Consider the following 23,689-nt stretch of genomic DNA (forward strand, 5'->3'; position numbering starts at 1 on the left):
TAATGTTGGATGTGAGTGGGTAGCTTCAGAGATCATTGGTGAAGGACAGAAAGCTATAGCTGCAGCATTGTCTGTTCAAATTGTCTCACAAAGATAATGAAATAATGTGTAGTGATGAGGACAACTCTGTGGCTGAGGAACAAGCCCTGCCCCACGTTTAATAAATAGTTGGAAGTACCCTGGAAGCCACATCTTGAAAATATCAGTGAGGGAGAAAAGGAGACTGACAGGTGTTGAGAGCTGGAGATAAAACAGATGACTCAGGAGGAATGAACACAGAAAGTAGCTGGTGTAGTAGTTGTCTTTAGCATTGCAGCAGAGGTCAACTGGAGGATGGAAAAAAGAAATTTGAGTTGGACGGAATTCAGATTGCAAGTGGTTTTTAATGTCAAGGTCCAGGAGTGAGAGCCATGCAACCTGGGAAGAGAATGAAGGAGGTTGGAAAGTCTGACTTGCTTAGCAGAACGAGGGCATAAGGTTGTGGGCACATAGTTCTGGTAGGTTTTTAAACAGGATTGTTGTAAATGGATAAACTAAGAATGATCAGCTCCTAGAAATTATAGCCATAAAACTTTTAGATCAGGGGTGTCAAACTCAATTTCATTGAGGGCCGCATCAGCATTGCGGTTGCCCTCAGGGGGCTGGGTGGGCGTGGCCTACTGGGTGGGCGTGGCCTACTGGGTGGGCGTGGCTAGAGTGCGTATGGCCTACTGGGTGGGCGTGGCCAGCTCTACATCGTTCGCATCAAGGGTGCCTATGGGGGCCTGGGCAGGAGTGGAACAGATCTGAGGGTCTCTGGCAAGAGGAGGGTCTCTGGGCCAGGGCCAAGGCAGTGGGGGCCGTTCCCTCACTGTTTTCGGGATGGCTTCGCGGGCCACATGAAACCACTTCGTGGGCCGGATCTGGCCCCCGGGCTTTGTGTTTGGCATGTCTGCTTTAGATAATTGTTTTATGGAAACAAAACCCATTCCAGTTTGGGAATCAGATCGAGTGGGGCTGATCTGCGGTAAATGCTCCCAGAAACTTAATGAGTAAACCTCTCAGCTACTTTCATCTGAAGCAGCTTTGCATCTCCATACTACCATAGTTAGTGAGAGCTCTTAGAATTCCCTTTGCAGATTTTTGCCAAATTGATGCAGTTATTCCAGCCGGTGCTCTCCACCCAGATATCGAAGAAAATGAAACAAGAGGGTAAGGCATACCTCTCTCCACCCTGGTATGATACACAGAATGTTTTCAGTTTAAAAGTATATTGGTTAAATTATACAAAGAGAACCTAACAGAGCGTCCTATTCAAGATCTTATGTTCCTGAAGAAACAATACAAACAATACAAAAAAAAAAAGACTTCCCCAATATTTTCTGGTAGCTATAGATAACAGCATCCCAAGCCAGGAACTCTACTCTGTTTTGGCATCTGATAGCCTCCCATTTGATAATCCCTTTTTGCTTCTTTATCTTATACCTCCTTCTGTACGGGAGGGACCATTTAGAGCATTATGCAGTATTCACAAGAAGAGAGATCCCCAAGGCTAACCTGCTCCCAAATTGGGCCCCAGTTACAAATACTGAAATAAAGTCACTCATTAATCGGTTAAAACTTGCTTAAAGCTCCAGGCAATGATTTTACCACAAAGAGCCTTGGTGGAGCAGTGGGCTAATGCCTCCTTAAGTAACACCAGCTGCCTGCAATTAGTGCAGGTTCGCATCCCACCAGGCTCAAGGTTGACTCAGCCTTCCATCCTTCCGAGGTAGGTAAAATGAGGACCCAGATTGTTGGGGGCAATTAAGCTGACTTTGTAATAATGCCGCTTGGGGTGTGTGTGAAAGCCCTAATAAGCAGGCATATACATAGAATGAAGGCTACTGCTAAGCTTGTAAGCCGCCCTGAGTCTTCGGAGAAGGGCGGGATATAAATGGAATTAAAATAAAAAATAAAAAATCTGAAATACTACAAAATAATATGAAGTGGTAGACCCCTATCCTTGTTTTCCAGCTTACTTATATTGATTGCACTGAGCAAATTCCAGAGGATTGGGGCCTAGCCATTATGGTGCCCATTTACTGCCTGTTAACTATTAGCCTATCAGCCTCTTAAGCAGAATAAGTATACAACAAATTATTTATTTATTTATTTATTTATTTAATTAGATTTTTATACCGCCCTATTCCCGAAGGACTCAGGGCGGTTTACAGGGCAGCATAAAATACAGTATAAGGATAATATAAAATTAAAATAAATTAAATTAATTAAGCCCAACAATTAAAACAATATATAAAAAGCTAAAACCCCTTCAGTCCAGGCCTGATAGATCAAGAAACCAAGTTTTCAGGTCCCAGCAAAATGAACGCAGATCGGGGGCGGTCCGAATTTCCACAGGTAAATCATTCCAAAGGGCAGGCGCACCCACAGAGAATGCCCTCCCTCTGGGGATCACCCACCGGCACTCCTTAACCGGCGGCACCCTGAGAAGGCCCTCCCTGTGGGAGCGCACAGGACGATGGGAAGTTGATGCAGGCAGCAGGTGTTCCCTTAGATAATCCGGACCCAAGCCATTTAGAGCTTTATAGGTCAGTCGATTGGATTGACCTAGAGAACCTACTGGCAGGTGAGCAAGCCGGCTTCAGGTGTGGACTCTATTTGTAGACATGCCATTATTTTTCAGCACTTGGCAAAAATATACATGTCTGAAACAGGCTCATGCATTTATTGATTTCAGGTCCACATTTGATCTACGGTAGTTACCGGAGAAAGGCTCTGGTTTAAGCTTCTGCATACATCCATTGACATGCGCTTATTATTGTTTATGTACAATCTTTACAAGAACTCCAGAATCAAAGTTCAGTGCAGCACGCAAGACCACTACACTAATGATATTCTAACCTAGAGAGGAGAAAGGCAGAGATGCATTCTAGCCCCTCTGCTGCTTAATCTCTCTATATATTTTTTATATTTTTTGCATCCATCTTTACACAAAGGGAAAAAACAGTCCAACCTATCAAAACAGTACCGTAAAAAACATTAGAAACACAAGTTAAGATAGGCAAGAAAATGGTAAGTCAGCACCTGTCCACCCTAGACAAGTTCATATCACCAGGACCAGATGGATTACACCCCAAGGTTCTCAAGGAACTGGCAGATGTGGTCTCAGAACCACTGAACTATATCTTCCAAAAATCCTGGAGCACTGGGGAACTACCAGAGGACTGGAAAAGAGCTGATGTAGTTCCCATCTTTAAAAAAGGGAAAAAATGGATCCAGGAAATTACAGACCTATCAGCCTGACCTCAATTTCTGGGAAGATTCTGGAAAAGATAATGAAACAACAAATCAGCGAGCACCTAGATACAAACAAAATCATTACTAAAAGCCAACATGGGTTTTTCAAAAACAGACCATGCCAGACAAATCTTACTGCATTCTTTGACCAGGTGACAAAATTAGTGGACCAGAGGAATGCTGTGACTATAATTTACTTCAGTAAGGCATTTGATAAAGTAGATCACAACCTACTACTTGATAAGATAGAAAAATGTGGGTTAGACAGCATCACCACTAGGTGGATTTGTAGCTGGCTGACCGGCCGTACTGAGTGTGTGGTCCTCAATGGAACTGCATCTACACGGAGGGAAGTATAGTGGGATGCCCCAGGGCTCTGTTTCTGGGTCCAGTACTAACATCTTCATCAATGATTTGGATGAGGGGATAGATGGGGAACTCATCAAATTTGCACATGACACCAAGCTAGCAGGAATAGCCAACATTCCAGAAGATAGGCGTAAGATACAGAAGGTTCTTGACAGACTTGAACATTGGGCACTATCTAACAAAATGAAATTCAGTGGTAGAAAAGTAAGGTTCTACATTCAGGCAAGAAAAACCAAATGCACAGGTATAGTATAGGTGGTATCTTGGTCAATAGTAGTAACTGTGAGGGATCTCCGAGTCCTAGTGGACAATCACTTAAATATGAGCCAGCGGTGTGCTGCAGCTGCCAAAAAAGCCAACACAGTGCTAGACTGCATTAACAGAGAGATAGAATCAAGATCACGTGAAGTGTTAATACCACTTTACAATGCCTTGGTAAGGCCACAGTTGGAATGCTGCATCCAGTTTTGGTCACCATGATGTAAAAAAGATGTTGAGACTCTAGAAAGAGTACAGAGAAGAGCAACAAAGATGATTACGGGACTGGAGGCTAAAACATATAAGGAACAGTTGCTGGAATTGGGTATGTCTAGTTTAATGAAGAGAAGGACGAAGGGTGACATGATAGCAATGTTCCAATATCTCAGGGGATGCCACAAAGAAGAGGGAGTCAAACTATTCTCCAAAGCACCTGAAGGTAGGACAAGAAGTAACAGACGGAAACTAACCAAAGAGAAAAGCAACCTAGAACTAAGGAAAAATTTCCTGACAGAACAATTAAATCAGTGGAACAACCTGCCTCCAGAAACTATGAATGTTCCAACACTAGAAGTTTTTAAGAGACTAGATAGCTATTTGTCTTTTTTTTTTATTAAAGAGTTTTACAAAAACAAAATTTTACAATATATCCCCAAATCCCTCCCACCCCAAACCCACCCACTTCCCCCCCCCCCACTTCCCAGAGCTAAATACAGGATTATAGTTACAATAATCATATTCTAAATAAAAATTATGCATAATATACAATTAACCAAATTCATAATGCGCTTTAACTCTCTTTTAACATAACTACAAACAACGTACCAATAACAATATCCCACTAAAATCTACTCATAAGCTAAATGGTACTTTTTGGTCCCATATTTGTTTTGAATATAATTTATCCATCTCCTCCAAACTGAAATATATCTTTCCTGTGAATGATCCTTCAGATAAGCAGAAATCTTAGACATTTCTGCAAGATTCGAAACTTTAAACACCCATTCTTCTACAGTGGGCAAACTATCCTTCTTCCAATATTGTCCCACCAGTAACCGTGCTGCCGTTATCATGTTCAACATCAAGTTAGTTTCTTTAACATCACAATCTACAACAATGCCCAATAAAAACAATTGCGGGGAGAACTTTATCTTTCTCTTAAAAATCTTTTGAATGTTCCACCAAATTTTAATCCAAAAAGCTTTTATATTTCTACAAGTCCACCACATGTGAAAATAGGTAGCTTCTAAACTACCACACCTCCAGCATTTAGACTGTACATTAGGATACATATTGGACAGCTTCTTGGGATCCAGATGCCATCTATTCAATATAGGTATCATCTGAAACAGAAAGAGAAACTTTGGTAGAACATTCATTTTAACAACTGCAATTCTTCCCAGTAATGATAATTGTAATTTTTTCCAATTATTTAAGTCCCTTTGTACCTTCAACCATAGTGTTTCATAATTATTCTTATACAATTTTACATTTGAGGCTGCAATATATGCTCCTAGATATTTAACCTTCTTCACTATTTCAAAATGTTAATTTAGATAACATATCCCTTTCACTCATAGATAAATTCTTGGATAGTATCTTAGTCTTATTACTATTCACCTTAAACCCAGAAACCTTACCATACTGAGTTATAATTTCCATCAAGTCTATAACCGACTGTAACGGTTGGGATACTGTCACAACCAAGTCATCAGCAAAAGCTCTCAATCTATAATCATTCTGTTTTATTTTAATTCCCTTTATGATAGCTATTTGTCTGAAATGGTATAGGGCAGGGGTGGGCAACCTTGGCTCTTTTATGACTCGTGGACCTCAACTCCCAGAATTCCTAAGACAGCATGGCTAGCTCAGGAATTCTGGGAGTTGAAGTCCATGAGTCATAAAACAGCCAAGGTTGCCTACCCCTGATATAGGGCTTCCTGCCTGAGCAAGGGTTTGGACTAGATGACCTCCAAGGTCCCTTCCAACTATTATTATTATTATTATTATTATTATTATTATTATTATTATTATTATTATTATTATTATTAGCATCATCATCATCATCATCATTATCATCTTTATTATTATTAAGGTTATAGCTAGTTACTGCACTGAAGAGCCCTTTGAAATCTACAACAGTAAAATTAAGATCACGATCTTTGCAAAAAGATCTAAACTGCACACCTGTAAGATAAATGGTCAGAACATCAGGCAAGTCAAATCCTTTAAATCTTTGGGCATAGTTTTCCATAACTCCACTAAACACAGTGCACATCAAAACTGTTACCCAAAAATGCCTAAAAAACAGTAGCAATTCTGTCTTTCCATTTTTCCAGAGGACCAGAGTGTATTCCAGCAGCAGTGAAGTTATACTCAGCTAAGGCTCATGCACAACTGCTCTTTGGTGCTTAGCTGGGACCTTACTCCTGTTTTACTACTCTGGAAAGGATGCAGTCTAAATTCCTAAGAGCTATATTTCAGGTAGTGCACTGGGTCCCAAATGTTGTACTAAAGCAGGACTAACTGAAGCCAAAACACTTGCATGGAGCTACATTTTTGCACATTGCTTAATACTACGGTACTCTTTTTCCCTACAGGTTTGAGTTTTCTCCTTATAGTAGACAATTTCGAATCAATATGGTTCAAGCTTTCTCACAAAAACTTCAGTACAGTATTGTTTCTCCTGGGAAGTGCTTTTAATGATGGGATATAAGTGTGCACTTAGTGCACTTAAACAATGTACTAAAGATCTGGAAATCCAGCAAAATTGGGCTGCTTTTCCAAAGAATGTTTTCTTGAGCAGTCATACTTCTCCTTTTAAAGCAATGAGATGATCAAATAACTTTCCCCAAAATTCAAAGGTCATTAACTTTAGCGTGCTGCAATGCATTTCCCACAGCAGTTTTGGAAGCCTGATACAAAAAAACAACAACAACAACAACATATAAGCTGAGATTGTGCCCTTTTGTGGACCAGGGTCCATTGAAACTACAGCTCATGCCCTGCTATACTGCATCTTTTACAAGGACTCATGAACTCAATTTATAACACCTTATCCAATAAATCCAGGAACTACTGATCTTTTTTATGTACAACTACTGTTATCAACCCCTTCATGGATTACTGCCTTGTCGTGGCGAAGGGGCTTGCGTAATTCAATGAAGCTATGAGCTATGCCGTGCAGGGCCACCCAAGACGGACAGGTCATAGCTGAGAGTTCTGACAAAACGTGATCCACTGGAGAAGGAAATGGCAACCCACTCCAGTATCTTTGCCATGAAAACCCTATGGACAGTACCAAAAGGCAAAACGATATGACGCTGGAAGATGAGCCCCTCAGGTCGGAAGGCGTCCAATATGCTACTGGGGAAGAGCAGAGGGCTAGTACTAGTAGCGCCAGAAAGAATGAAGCGACTGGGCCAAAGCCGAAAGGACGCTCAGCTGTGGATATGTCTGGTGGTGAAAGGAAAGTCCGATGCTGTAAAGATTTTTTCTCCATAGGAACCTGGAATGTAAGATCCATGAATCAAGGAAAGCTGGACGTGGTCAAACAAGAGATGACAAGACTGAACATCGACATCTTAGGTATCAGCGAACTAAAATGGACAGGAATGGGTGAATTTAATTCAGATGACCATCAGGTATACTACTGCGGGCAAGAATCCCTCAGAAGAAATGGAGTAGCCTTCATAGTCAATAAAAGAGTAGGAAAATCAATACTGGGATACAATCCTCAAAATGACAGAATGATCTCAGTTCGAATCCAAGGCAAACCATTCAATATCACAGTAGTCCAAGTCTATGCCCCAACCACCAGTGCTGAAGAGGATGAAATTGACCGGTTCTATGAAGCCCTACAGCACCTTATAGAAGTAACACCAAAAAATGATGTCCTTATCATCATGGGGGATTGGAATGCTAAAGTAGGAAGCCAAAAGATAACTGGAATAACAGGCAAGTTTGGCCTTGGAGTACAAAATGAAGCAGGGCACAGGCTGATAGAATTTTGTCAAGAGAATACGATGGTCATAGCAAACACTCTTTTCCAACAACCCAAGAGACGGCTCTACACATGGACATCACCAGACGGTCAACACAGAAATCAGATTGACTATATGCTCTGCAGCCAAAGATGGAGAAGCTCTATACAGTCGGTAAAAACAAGACCATGAGCTTCTCCTTGCAAAGTTTAGGCTTAAACTGAAGAAAGTAGGGAAAAGCACTAGGCCACTCAGGTATGAATTAAATCATATCCCTGTTGAATATACAGTAGAGGTGACAAATAGATTTAAGGAATTAGATCTGATAGACAGAGTGCCTGAAGAACTATGGACAGAGGTTCGCGACATTGTACAACAGGTAGCAACCAAAACCATCCCAAAGAAAAAGAAATGCAAGAAAGCAAAATGGCTGTCTGAGGAAGCTTTGCAAATAGCTGAGGAAAGGAGGGAAGCGAAAGGCAAGGGAGAAAAACATAGATATGCCCAATTGAATGCAGAATTCCAGAGAATAGCTAGAAGAGATAAGAATGCCTTCTTAAATGAACAGTGCAAAGAAATAGAAGAAAACAATAGAATAGGGAGGACCAGAGATCTTTTCAAGAAAATTGGAGAGATGAAGGGAACGTTTCATGCAAAAATGGGCATGATAAAGGACCAAAATGGCAGGGACCTAACAGAGGCAGAAGAGATTAAGAAGAGGTGGCAAAATTACACAGAGGAACTATACAAGAATGAGCTTAACGTCCCAGATAATCACAATGAGGTGGTCACTGACCTCGAGCCAGACATCCTAGAATGTGAGGTGAAGTGGGCCTTAGAAAAGCTGAGCAACAACAAAGCTAGTGGAGGTGACAGTATTCCAGCTGAGCTATTCAAAATCTTAAAAGACAGTGCAGTAAAAGTGCTACACTCAATTTGCCAGCAAATTTGGAAAACTCAACAGTGGCCACAGGATTGGAAAAGATCAGTTTACATTCCAATTCCAAAGAAAGGCAGTGCCAAAGAATGTTCAAACTATCGCACCATTGCACTCATTTCTCATGCTAGTAAAGTCATGCTTAAAATCCTACAAGCTAGACTTCAGCAGTATGTGGATCGAGAACTACCAGAAGTACAGGCAGGATTTCGAAGAGGCAGAGGAACTAGAGATCAAATTGCCAACATACGCTGGATCATGGAGAAAGCTAGGGAGTTCCAGAAAAACATCTACTTCTGCTTCATTGACTATGCTAAAGCCTTTGATTGTGTGGATCATAACAAACTGTGGCAAGTTCTTAAAGAGATGGGAGTACCAGACCATCTTATTTGTCTCTTGAGAAACCTATATGCGGGTCAAGAAGCAACAGTGAGAACTGGACACGGAACCACTGATTGGTTCAAAATTGGGAAAGGAGTCCGGCAAGGCTGTATACTGTCGCCCTGCCTATTTAACTTATATGCAGAGCACATCATGAGAAAGGCAGGGCTAGATGAATCAAAAGTTGGAATTAAGATTGCCGGAAGAAATATCAACAACCTAAGATACGCAGATGATACCACTCTAATGGCAGAAAGTGAAGAAGAACTAAAGAGCCTCTTGTTGCGGGTGAAGAAGGAGAGTGCAAAACTTGGGTTGAAACTTAACATTAAGAAAACCAAGATCATGGCATCTGGCCCTCTCAATTCCTGGCAAATAGATGGGGAAGAAATGGAGGTAGTGACAGATTTTGTTTTCCTGGGCTCCAAGATCACTGCAGATGGGGACTGTAGCCAAGAAATTAAAAGACGCTTGCTCCTGGGGAGGAAAGCCATGGCAAATCTAGACAGCACACTAAAAAGCAGAGACATCACCCTGTCAACAAAAGTGCGTATAGTCAAGGCTATGGTCTTCCCAGTTGCAATGTATGGCAGTGAAAGTTGGACCATAAGAAAGGCTGAGCGCCAAAGAATTGAGGCCTTTGAACTATGGTGCTGGAGAAGACTCCTGCGAGTCCCTTGGACCGCAAGGCGATCAAACCGGTCAGTCCTAGAGGAGATCAATCCTGACTGCTCTTTAGAAGGCCAGATCCTGAAGCTAAAACTCAAATACTTTGGCCACCTAATGAGAAGGAAGGACTCACTGGAGAAGAGCCTAATGCTGGGAAAGATCGAGGGCAATAGAAGAAGGGGACGACAGAGAATGAGGTGGCTGGATGGAGTCACTGAAGCAGTAGGTGTGAGCATAAATGGACTCCAGAAGATGGTAGAAGACAGGAAGGCCTGGAGGAATGTTGTCCATAGGGTCGCGATGGGTCGGACACGACTTCGCAGCTAACAACAACAACAACAACTGTTATCAAATCAGTACGAAGTAGCTTCTTTGAATGTGGCCAAATTCTGTTATGCTGTATGCCAAATTAGGCAGACTCTTTAACTGTCCACTGACAATCCACTACTAATCGTAGTATATTACTTTGTTGTTTATTTTTTAATGATAGTTATTGTTTTTAATGCTTTTATTTGTAATGCTGGTCTGTGACCGTAATAAAAATTGATTGATTGTAAATTGAAAATGGAAGAGGAAAATAGATATAGATAGCTGTGTTCTGGTGTGAATAAAATAGAGTATGCTGGCTGTTGTAATAAATATGATGTGTGGGTAGGAATTAGGCTAGGTTTGCAGAGATGTGCTACTCATTAGAATCAGTTTCAGTGTGTTGTGTGTTGTAAGGACCTTAAAGAGATTGGCGGAGGAGAGAGCAGTGCAAGATATTATGGTGGGGTCACATTGGCACTGGGAAAAGCAGGGAAAAATACAGTGTGCAATACTGGAAATTGCTCAGAGCTATCTTGTTTTATTTCAGATAAGATGGAGAACTACTTTATTACAACAGTGTGTTTTGCTGCTGACCTATGTTGTAATTATACTGGAAGCGGTGCCTATAGATGTAGACAAGACAAAAGTACAGGAGCAAGAAAAAGACAGCGCAACAGTAGATAATCCGGTAAGTCATTTAAATAAATGTGGTTTTCTTAATAGTGGCTTTTTAAATAATGCAATATTTCAGACTAGAATGTAATACACTGCTGGTGTTAGTGTCCTCTGTGTGGCATACAGATCAGTTGCATCTAGGTATTTCCCTATTAGCTTTTGGGAATATTAAGAAAAAGAAAGCCAAGATGAAAAAGTTAAATAAAAGCAAAGTGATGTTTAAAGCATTGTCCTTGGCCAGGGGTGGGGAACCTTGGCTCTTTTATGATTTGTGGACTTCAACTCCAGAATTCCTGAGCCAGCCATGCTATAAGGTTATTTCTCATTTAATATGCTTAATTATAGCCAGGTTGGTCTAGTCACTCTAGTGGGTTAAGGCAGGGGTCCCCAGCCTGTGGGCTGCAGCCCACTAGTGGGCCATGAGGGGTTTGCAACTGGGGCACAGAAACAGCTGGTGGGCTCATGAGCTCCATTTAAGTGAGCAGTAGGTACAAATGGAGCTGTGCGCGTGCACTTGCATGGAACCATCCCCCATCCCCCCCCTCAGTCCATAAAGCCGGAAACATTGGGGAACTCTGGCTTAAAGCACCAGGCTAGGAAGCAGGAGACTGTGAGTTCAAGTCCTGCCTTAGCCATGAAAGGCCAGCTGGATGACTTTGGACCAGCTACTCTCTCTCTCAGCCCAATCTACCTCACAAGGTTGTTGTGGGGAGTATAGGAGAAGGAAGGTGTGCTGTTTTAATCATTTGACTGCACTGACCGTAATGTTGAGGATTGATCCGAACTACCACTTGTTCGGTCTGGTCATAATTTTGAATGGTTATTGAATAAATGGCTGTTAAGTGAGGGACATTTGTAAATGCTAGAATTTGAGCTAATCCCATCCTAGGTGGGAAAAAAGAATACTTTTCAAAAAGCAGAGATAGGGAAATTAGGCAGATGGGGGAGAGTTAAAATGGAGGCGAGCAGGGCAGGGCAGTAGAGTCTCCTATGCTGAAGGGTGCTCTCTCTCTCTCGGTCTCTCTCTCCAGAGTTTCTGGAGAACTGTAAAGTCCTCACCTAATGATGGCACAGCCCTCATCTAATGACCACAACTGAGACTACCAGAACTACTACTGCAAAGCAGCACAGTGACATGATGTGTCACCTAATGACCGCTTTGCTTAGAGACAGAAACCCTGATTCCAGTTAGGACTTTAAAATAAGGGCTATCTGCTATCTGCTCCGTGGTATCCGAAGCAGAACATCCAGATTCAATCACAGCTTTGTTCCATTCACTATTGACCTTGTGAACTCTAAAGCTTTCTCCTTCCGTTATGTATTCAAGATGGACAGTGAATAATATTTGTATGTTACTTATATGTAAGGGTGTAGGTCTATATATACATATGCTGTATATAGTATGTTTTAAATGTGTTGTGTATGTGTACACTTTGAGAGGAAGCAACTAAATTTAATTTTTAATGTGTGCCATTGTGCCCACAGGAAAAAAATGACAATAAAGGTTATCTGCCTGCCTGCCTGCCTGCCTGCCTGCCTGCCTGCCTGCCTGCCTGCCTGCCTGCCTATCTATCTATCTATCTATCTATCTATCTATCTATCTATCTATCTATCTATCTATCTATCTATCTATCTATCTATTCAGGGGGGAGTTTGACAGGCTGTAATCTTTTTTTGATCTAAGCCACAGGATCCTTGATTTTGGGTTTTAGAGATAAAATTGGTCAAATTCCTCCCATCTTGACTTCTGATCCTGAATTTTTTACAGGGAGATTGGCTTGGTCTAGGAATAAGAACTTGCCAAACATGACTTGCTTCTGAAGGAAGGCTGGCTCAAAAGATTCAAAGCAATCTGGCAGTCTTTAAAAGTGTTTGGAACTGCAAGACCAGTTCCTCAAACCTGGAAAGGTTAGCATTAGCTCGCTGAAGTCTCCATTATAATTTCAGAGAGAAAAGAGAAAAAGTTTTTCTTCTTTCTAGGTGCCACTAAAATCCAAAACTTGGCACTTCAAATTGAACTAAATTCATAGGATGTGTGTGTATTTAAAATTCATTCTTGCTGTGTGAATTTGCTACCTCTTCAGCACTGAATAACAAAAGATTATGTTTGGTTGTTGGAAAATCAGCAAAGGGAAGAACACTTACTGTAGTTATAATAATATTTTTATAGATAAACGAACATTTCTCATCTCTGCCTCTACTTTATTAAGCTAATGGTAATTATATATGTATATATATATCTTAAAGGACACTGGATTGTATTATGATGCCTATCTCAGGCAAGTGATAGAGGTTTTGGAGACAGACACACATTTCAGAGAGAAACTCCAAACAACAAACGTAGAAGATATAAAGGTACGTATAGTAATTAGCAAATTTTAATAAGATGAAAATAATGAGCTGTGTTGTTTTATCTTCGCTGTGTTCAGTGAGGGAGAATGTAATCACTATAAATATGTGTGTGAAACAATACTAAATATGTAGTTTCTTTTGGGGAAAAAACCCCCTAAAAGCCAAAACCTACAATTCTGTTTTCAAATAGAAAAAAATCCACAAAAAATAAAATTAATTATTTTGGATCCTGATTTAATTTGTGATATCGATACATCTTTTTCTCATGGAATATTTATCTGAAACCTTTCTACGTTCTGCAATTCTACATTACCTAACTTGCGCAGATACGAATAGCAACTGGGTTCTCACATTGCTAAGCCAAAATATAGTATGTGGATTTGATTAAATACATTATGTGAACCTAGCAATTCTGATCTATAAACTATGATTTATGACTTAGTATTATGTATAAGCTCAGGTTATTTCCCCAACCCATATCATGCAGCCTTCAGCAATTGCTGAACACAACTCCCAATACTTGGTCCAGATGACAATTGGGGAGGTGGACTGAGACATTTATTGCAGAATGCGGCTGTGCGGGTAGTGATGGGAGCATCCCGATACTCCCATATTACACCCCTCCTGCGTAAGCTGCATTGGTTACCGGTTGTCTTCCGGGTGAGATTTAAGGTGCTGGTACTTACCTTTAAAGCCTTACATGGCCTAGGCCCGGGATATTTGCAGGACCGTCTGCTGCCGGGGACGACTTCCCATCACTCAGTGTGCTCACACAGAGAGGGTCTCCTCAGGGTGCCGTCGGCTAGACAATGTCGGCTGGCGACCCCCAGGGGGAGGGCCTTCTCTGTGGGAGCGCCAGCCCTGTGGAACGAACTCCCCCTTGAGCTCCGGATGGCCCCGGATCTCCGGTCCTTTCGCCGCGACCTCAAAACTTTCCTTTTTCATCAGGCTGACCTGGACTGACGATGGGTTTTTAAAATGTTTTAATTTTTAATTGTTTAGTTAATTTATTTTGGGGCTGTTTATTTAATTTCTCTTAACTTTTGTATTGTTGTTTTTATTGTTGTTAGCCGCCCTGAGTCCTTCGGGAGATAGGGCGGCATATAAGTCCCAAAAATAAATAAATAAATAAATATTAATTTATAAAACCCATCTTAAGCTGGGCAGCTTAAAATCATATATATATGTATGGATGTATATGTACTATATATGTACATGTACTGTAAATGGATATGGATATATGTCTAAAAACATAAGTGAGTGCCAACCACTAAAATCCAATTACAGAGTGGGGAGGAAGGACAGCTCAACAACATCTGGAGGGCCACATTCAGTGTCTAAATTAAGTCTAAGTAGTACTGCAAGCATGGGCTCAGATTTTTGGCAACTGTATATAGTAATCACTGTTTAATACGGAAGCAGCCTAAAGAGGAGCCTTTTTATTCCTTAGGAACATACCCCCCCAAGATGTCTTTTAATTTATATTGTGTTTATATTAAATGTATAAAAGTATATATGTATGTGTCCATGCCAGTGCACCTGTAGTGCAGAGTAACTACTACAGTACTAACTGGAGTATTTTGAAGAGTTTTAGAAATACTTTTATAATCTTCTGGAGTTCTTTTATTATTTCTGTATGCAATCTTCTTCCACTACTCTGGAACAAATTTCTTATCCAGATTAAAATATCAACTAATTCTTACTTTCCTATGCAAGGGAGTAATTTTGCCTGTTTTCTGATGTATTTCAGCCAGAGGTGGAAACACCAGGCCAATTGAAAGTATCTAGCTTTGTGATGCTGTTTGATGTTCAATGACTAATAAGCAGCAGCTCACTTCAAGTGAGGACTGATTTTCCTTTCTAACTCTCAGCGTGAAAAAAACAACAGCTGAGACATAGTGTTGGGAAACTACCTGTGAAATTAATGTTAAATAAAAAAACTTTATTGATCAATCTTTTGCATCTTAATAAGCCAGATCATCTCAATATTGCTAAGCACATTGGTTTGTGCTTAAATTGTAAGCCGCCCTGAGTCTTCGGAGAAGGGCGGGATATAAATGGGATTAAAATAAAATAAAAAATAAAAAAAATATCAAGTTATGACTTGTTACAGCCAAATTACAGCATGTGTTTTTGGAGTCATCCACTCCACAAAGATTTCAGTTCAAAAAAGATATGATGGTCTAATCCAGAGTGATTGTGATGTAGAAGACGCTGCATATTTTCAATTGTAGTCTAAATAAGATTGCTTAAAAATACTGCAAGTGGCACATCTATTAAAATGTTTCAGAGAAAGCAGAAATTGTTGTTAGTGCTGAAGGCTCTGCCTTTGAAGCGGTGCCTCAAAAATCTGTCTGAGAGCTGAAAAATGGATTATTTTATTGGATTAATCATGGCTGCCTGAGAATTAGCTTTGGTGAGATGGGAGGATAGATAGATAGATAGATAGATAGATAGATAGATAGATAGATAGATAGATAGATAGATAGATAGATAGATAAAAAAGTTTTGCTTGGAGTTTGAAAATTTCAGATCTTGGTTTCTCTTAAGAGAATGTAATGTTATTTTACTTAGTGCATTCAGTTATAGATGGTAACCAATGAAATTACCCTCTAGAAAAATAATTGTGGTGACTTTTATTGTTAACAGAATGGAAAGTTAAGCAAAGAGCTAGACTTAGTTGGCCATAAGGTGAGAACAAAACTGGATGAACTAAAAAGGCAGGAAGTTGCAAGATTAAGGATGTTAATCAAAGCCAAGATGGATGCATATCAAGGTAAGTAGACAAAAGGGAAAAAATGGATGAATTGGCAATAATGCAGACATGTCAAACACAAGGCCCGGGGGCCAGATCCGGCCCGCGAAATGGTTTCATGTGGCCCGCAAAGCCATCCTGGAAACAGTGAGGGAACGGCCCCCACTACCTTGGCCCTGGCCCAGAGACCCTCCTCCTGCCAGAGACCCTCAGATTTGTCCCACTCCTGCCTAGGTCCCCATAGGCACCCTTGATGCCAACGATGTAGAGCTGGCCACGCCCACCCAGTAGGCCATACACACTCTAGCCACGCCCCCCCAGTAGGCCACGCCCCCCCGGCCCCCTGAGGGCAACCACAATGCTGATGCGGCCCTCAATGAAATTGAGTTTGACACCCCTGCAATAATGTTTCAGTTTTCTCCTTCATTTACAGCTATGTTTGAATCAGATAAAACTCTGTTCTTCTGTTTTTCTTGATTTCATTACTTATTCTTGTTTTCTTCAGAATTTAGGGGTGAGAATGACAAGCTAGTTCTGAAGAAACAACACCTGCAAAATAAATTGCTTGACATTGAATTAGTTTTAAGAAGAAAGTTTCCATTGTGACAGTGCCATATAGCTTTGTGTTATTTTTAAATTAACTATTCAAGTAAATCTCTGTATAAGAGGAATAACAGTTTTTCAAATAATAATCCATATTTTAAAACTCGTAAAAATTTATCATGTGTAATGAGAACTTAACTTTGATTGTGGAACACTTTTAATCTTGTCTACAGCAGATGGTAGAAATTAAGTGACCTTGGCTGATTTCAAAAAGTTAAATAGTCAGACCTGGATAGAGTTTAAATGGGACCCTACAGGGGAGTCCTGGGTCTATAGACCAAAGTGGAAAATCCCAAAAAGCAACAATCCAGAACCAGGCAATGGCAAACCACTTCCATATTGACATCAGAAAAACAATACAATGCATGTCAACACCAGAAACCAAGTCGAAGAGTTAGGACCAGTTTAAACAATCATCCTTTTACATTTCTTTTTCCTTCTCTTATTTTGACTAAATCTATTCCATTTCAAGGGACGCGGTGGCTCAGTGGGTTAGGACGCTGAGCTTGTCGATCAGAAGGTCGGCAGTTTGGCGGGTCAAATCCCGAGTGCCGCGTAACAGAGTGAGCGCCTGTTACTCGTCCCAGCTTCTGCCAACCTAGCAGTTCGAAAGCACGTAAAAATGCAAGTAGATAAATAGGGACCACTACGGTGGGAAGGTAACAGCGTTCTGTGCGCCTTTGGCGTCTAGTCATGCCGGCCACATGACCACGGAGACGTCCTCGGACAAGCGCTGGCTCTTCGGCTTTGAAACGGAGATGAGCACCGGCCCCTAGAGTCAGAAACGACTAGCACGCATGTGCGGGGGAACCTTTACCTTTACCTTTATTCCATTTCAAAACATATCACTACACTGCAGGTCACTTCACAAATATTATGAAGATGGAGTGGGGTATAGGAAGAAAGCACTTCATACCCAACCAGTGTTGCCTTAATGGAATTCAGAAAATTGTATATCAATTTTTTAACACTCTGATCATACCCAAATAAGGAATAATAAATAATATTACCAATAAAATATTGTTACTTTAAAATCTATTTTCTTCATCTTATAAAGAGCCCCCCCCCCAAAGGTATAATTCTTTGGAGAGGGATAGGATTATAATTTACTGATTGGAAATGGTTAGTGTCTTTATTTCCTTAGTAAGAATTGTTTGGTATATTAAAAAAAATCTGTGGGAAAATAATTTGATAATTTAATAATTTAATTTGTAGCTGCGAACCTGCATCTTGCTTGGATTGCATAGCATATCATCAAGTAGCAAATGTAGAGACATTCTTCTCTAAAAATGTTGTCATACTTTAAGAACACTGGACGTACCCTTCTTTTTTATATATATATTTAAACACCCAAGCTCTGTCGTTTGCAACCTAAATTTATTCATAATCTCAAGCATCCAATGCTGGTCCAGTTATACAGGTTTTTCTGTCTCTTATTGATAGCTTTTCCTAACTGGCGTATATTCTCATTTGCTCTAAACCTTGACCCTGTGGTTAAGGTCAAGCAGATTTTTATAATCTCCACATAAATAGGTGTTAAGCTAACTGAGAAATTGTCTTGAGATTAGAGGGAAGAATCGCCCTGGCTGATTTGACCTGTCCTGAGCGGGCCTATTATCCTCTCATGACATGGAGGAAGTCATGCTATTACCTGGATTGAAAATCAATTCAAGATCTGGACTAGTCAGTTTTTATATCTGGAGTCTGTGGGTACGTGTATCTGTCTTTCTGATGTGTGCTGGTGGCAACAACAACAACACCACCTTGTTGAGACCTACTTTTTACATCGCCTGGGCATTTTTCATCAAATTTAAAACCTCCCTTGAACCTTATGAGTGCTGTAGGTTGTGAATATCTTCTTAAAATATGAATTGTCTTTTAAAATATGCTCTTGAATTCTACCCAGTTCTTGTTGTATTGTACCTATCAATGTAGTCACCACAGTTCTGTTTTTGTGTGGGTTGCTTTTAGATTCTGGCATAGACCATCAAGCTCTTCTCAAACAGTTTGAGCATCTGAACCATCACAACCCTCACACTTTTGAAGTTAAAGATTTAGACATGCTAATCAAAGCTGTAAGTGTTCAGCAAATATTTTCTCAGATGCTTGTTTGCTCTTTTTTAAAAAAAAATTATACTGGTCTGCAATTCTCTCTCTTAATTTGTCAGTATTAAATATCTTTCAAAGATATCTCAGGAATCTTAACTTGGAACTCAATTTGAATCCATAATATAATGTTGTGTTACACAAGATTTGTGCACTTAATAAGTGCCCCCCACCCATCTGCTCATGTTCCTTATAGTGCATCATGGAATTAATGTTCTCATGCCAATATAAGCACCTTTATATTTTTACTAAGTCTTTAAACCGTTAAACTGAGCCAATTTAATTCCTTCTCACATTTTGTTATACTTGGAAGAAACTTTATATTAGTCAACCAATATTGTTTTACTGGATTAACAATCTGCTTAATTAATATTCAAATCAGTTTAAATGTACTCAGTTTTCTGAATAATAGTATAGTTTATTTTGCAGTGTTAGAAAGGTATAATCATTTGCAACTTAAAAATCATTCTGTGATGGCAGGAAAAGCTTCTTCAATGCAGCAGATCCTGAATAGCTTTAAAATATAATTAAGTATATATTTGTTTAACATCTGCTCCACAGATAAGTGAACTATTGCATTTATTAACTTATTAATAAAAACTTTTTTTTAAAAAAAAGATGGTCTTCCATCAGGCAACAGAATTGCAGATATGAAAAGCATAGTTGAAATAAACGAATGGATAAATGAATGTGTAAAGATAGGTTGTAGAGAGAGGTGGAGTAACAGCTAAGCCATCAGGCCAGAAACTGGGAGACTGTAAGTTCTATTCCCACCTTGGTCCAGTCATCTATCTCAGCCCCAGGAAGGAAGCAATGGCAAACTTCTTCAGGCAATCTCCGAGAATCAGGAAAGGTTGAACAGAAAAATAAAGATAGTGCATATTTCCATGAAGGAAGCTGTGCTAGTCCCTGCATGCAGGAGGGAAAGAGGAAGTTAATGCCCCTCTCTTCCCATCTGAGTGGCAAGAAAACAACTTGTTTGTCCACATCTTACAGGTCCATGTCTATGGAGTTTCTCAGTCATCCAGGTCATGGTTGGCTAAAGGTGCTTTTTCAAAAGGCAACTGGACTTTGTTTTTCCTTGAAAATGTTTTGCTTCCCATCCAAGAAGCTTCTTCAGTTCTTATTGAATGGTGAAGGATAGGAGGATTGCTGCAAAGGATATAAATCCTTCCATCCTCCACCATTCAGTCAGAACTGAAGAAGCTTGTTAGATGAGAAGCAAAACATCTTCAAGGAAAAACGAAGTCCAGTTGACTTTTGAAAAAGCACTTTTGGAACTTACAGGTCCATGATCAGTGCTTCTGTCTTGTAGGCCATCAAAAGAATGGTTGAAAGGCACAGATTGCGCATACCGGTATATTTATTACTTATTATTAGAACTCGCCCCCACCTTTATTACTTTGTAACTCAAAGTGGTGAACATATCTAATATTCCTTCCTCCTCCTCCTATTTTCCTTGCAACAACAACCCCCAGGAGGAGGGTTGGGTTGAGAGAGAATGACTGGCCCAAAATCACACAGCTGGCTTTCCATGCCTAAGTCAGGACTAGAACTCAAGTCTCCTAATTTCTAGACTAGCACCTTCAACACTAGCCAAACTGGATTATTTACAGATAAATGATCCAAATCTAAATGCACAAACTCTTTTGAGTGAAAGTCTATACTTTGAGTGATGTGCTGGGAGCTGCATATTTAATGTGTCTATGCCTATCTCTAATAATTTTAACAAATTTGGGAGTGTTTGGGGTCTGCATTCAAAGCATGGTGAGTCCAAATGGCACCCCTTTACTTTAAAGATTTTTGTCTATTCTACTTTTATTGTTTTTAGAAATAATTTATCTTTTATGATTTTATTGCTTTTAATGTTGTAAGCCACCCCAGAGTTGCTTCAAAGCAAGATGGGCAGCAAAGAAATGTAATAAATAATAAAATAAAATAAAGTGTACAGGGCTGGTCAGTTTAATTGTGACAGTAACTGTTAACAATCACACTTCGAAATAAGTCAGTTTTGTTATTCCTATTTTGTAGAGATGGAGGCAGAGGCATAAAAAATGAGCTTTTAGCACCCCCTAGTGTCAGTAATATTTACTATGGGATATTTGATGATGAGAATTGCTGTAAGCACCATGTACTACTTACTGTACTGTATACTTCCATAAATGAAGCAGGGATTGAGGAAATAGTGCTGAATTTTCTCTGTGGGAGACAACTAAAGTATTAAAAGCATTATATAAGATGTTGAAAAGTATTAAGGAATTAATGCTCATTATCATTAAAGAATCTAATTTAAAAAATTAGATGAGTAAAAAGAATTAGAATTAGGGTTGAATTCTGGAGTCCTTGGTGCTCTTTGAGTTTAGTTGTTTGCTTGCAGAAGTGTCATTACACAACTACATAACATCATCAGTCACTTAGTGAAACTGCAATTTTGCCTATGATCTTATTTTAGCTTTCTTTGCTTTAGAGACATGTGAAGGTTGCAAATGTGAGGATTGGTCATAAAGTTATTTTTTCATCATTGTTGTGTTTGTGAAAGGTTGTAGAACAAGGCAGTCACTAAATGAAAACTACATGTAAGTTTAGATAGTATGGCTAAGAATTTCTTATACTACATAATTACTTTAAGTCTAGATGCAGTGAAGATATTTTGTATACAACAATAATTCTAAGTTTCTTCATATCTTCATTTTCTGCTAATCTGAAGGAGATGGTGGTTGTTTGGGAATTTATTGTTCAGGAATTCTTTACAAACTTGGATATATCCCGAAAAAATGTCCTGAGGGAGACAAGAAGATAGCCTGGTCAAACAGGAATTTCTTAATGCTGCTTAGCTCAATGTTTATCCTCTCTCTAGGAAAAAAAAAGAGGTTTTTCCCCCCTAATTTTTAACTCTTCTTATTTGCAGGCTACACATGACTTAGAAAACTATGACAATACCCGTCATGAGGAGTTTAAAAAGTATGAGATGATGAAAGAACATGAAAGGAGAGAATATTTAAAAACACTGGATGAAGATAAGAGGCGCCAAGAAGAAGCAAAATATGAGGAAATGAAAAAAAAGCACAATGATCACCCCAAAGTTAACCATCCTGTAAGTTCGCTGTTTTTACCTACACTGTATAAAGTGTATTTGTTTATATATTTTTATTGGTGGAGCCTTGGTGGAGCAGTGGGCTAATGCCTCCTTAAGTAACACCAGCTGCCTGCAATTAGTGCAGGTTCGCATCCCACCAGGCTCAAGGTTGACTCAGCCTTCCATCCTTCCGAGGTAGGTAAAATGAGGATCCAGATTGTTGGGGGCAATAAGCTGACTTTGTAATAATGCCGCTTGGGGTTTGTGTGAAAGCCCTAATAAGCAGGCATATACATAGAATGAAGGCTACTGCTAAGCTTGTAAGCTGCCCTGAGTCTTTGGAGAAGGGCGGGATATAAATGGAATTAAAATAAAAAAATAAAAAAAATATTTGTTATCAAATTTAAATGGCTACCCATCTCACACATAGTCTCTCTGGGTAGTGTAGAATGACCCCAACAATTAAAACATTATATGAAAGCCATTTAAAACAGATATAAATTAAAGAAAAACAATGTGATGAAAGGGAACACATCAAATAAAATTTCTATTTTGGTCATACACCAGGATAATGGAACTCATCAGAATTTTATACATGTTGGCAGGGATCCTTAGGCTTACTGAAAAAGTCAAGCTCACCGAAGTCAGTTAAATGGATACTAAATCATTTATATTTTCATTTATTTCAATATCACTTCAATATCATGGCAGTGTTTATCACATTAAAATATTATAGTTTTTGAGCTTGACTTTTGGTCATTGATTTCATTAAGCTTTTAGACCATAACCCAGTATAAATGCCATTTCCTATGCTTCCCATACTATTATTTCTCAACTAATTAGGACATTTTAAAAATGGAAAGATTCTGGGCTTTTTCAAAAATATCTATACTGCTCAAAAAAATAAAGGGAACACTTAAACAACACAATGTACTGTATTTAATAGTAGGATGTCTTAACTTGTGTTCCCTTAGTTTTTTTTGAGCAGTATATATTTTTCACTTTTTTGTAGAAACTGCAGTGTGACTAAATTCTACCCATCTTTTTGTCAAAATGATGTCAATCCTACATACGTATTGCGGAAGGATTGAAATTGTTTTAAGGGTGAATATAAAATATGTTTTATATCTGTAAAGCTTTATAGTTTTCTGTGACCGTAAGAATTTATACTAAAGATGCAGAGAAATAATGTATCACAGTCTTTTCCTTGCAAGGTACGTGTCAAACAAAAAAAAACCCCCACCAAAGAGTGCTTGGGGGAAAATTAACTAGATTTTGAAGTCCTTTGGGTAACATAGTGTGATTTTAATTCTTTTAATTTAAAAGCTTCTGTGAAATCATTTGCACAAATGGTGTTCATTATTAACTTTCAGGGAAGTAAAGACCAACTGAAAGAGGTATGGGAGGAAGCAGATGGCCTAGATCCTAATGATTTTGATGCAAAGACTTTTTTCAAGTTGCATGGTAAGATTTATAGTTAAAAACATTAGAAAATAGAATTATCACAACATTGACAATCTTTTGCACTTTTCAGACTGACAAATGTATCTTGGCATATGCTTTTCTAGAGAACTTCAACAGATGCATGAAATGTTTTTTTTCATATACTGTATAACCCAACTACATACATACATACATACATACATACATACATACATACATACATACATATTATATATATATACACACACACTATATATATACACACACACACATTGTTGTACATGGGTTTGCGTTTACTTTTCCTAATCAGATAGCCCACCATATGACTTGAAGCAACATATACAAATATTAAAGTGGGATTGATTGTGTTCTACAGTTATGGACGGGTGTCTCTGTAATTTATATTTATATGCCTTTTTTAACAGATGTCAATGCTGATGGTTTTCTGGATGAACAGGAATTAGAAGCTCTATTTACTAGGGAGGTAAATATGT

General features: G+C 39.2%; 1 protein-coding gene across 1 annotated transcript in view; it reads left to right on the top strand.

Moving 5' to 3' along the window:
• The window catches only part of NUCB2 (nucleobindin 2), a 47,994-nt gene that overhangs the window by 13,503 nt on the left and 10,802 nt on the right, over window positions 1-23,689 (top strand). The window contains exons 2-8 of the mRNA XM_081313647.1: window positions 10,733-10,873; window positions 13,108-13,215; window positions 15,862-15,988; window positions 18,542-18,645; window positions 21,585-21,770; window positions 23,126-23,216; window positions 23,621-23,679. Of these exons, the coding sequence (XP_081169773.1) occupies window positions 10,733-10,873; window positions 13,108-13,215; window positions 15,862-15,988; window positions 18,542-18,645; window positions 21,585-21,770; window positions 23,126-23,216; window positions 23,621-23,679 (816 nt within the window). The remainder of the gene's footprint in view (window positions 1-10,732; window positions 10,874-13,107; window positions 13,216-15,861; window positions 15,989-18,541; window positions 18,646-21,584; window positions 21,771-23,125; window positions 23,217-23,620; window positions 23,680-23,689) is intronic.

This window comes from Vipera berus, assembly GCF_964194415.1.
Source record: "Vipera berus genome assembly, chromosome: 1".
Classification (NCBI taxonomy): Eukaryota; Metazoa; Chordata; class Lepidosauria; order Squamata; family Viperidae; genus Vipera; species Vipera berus.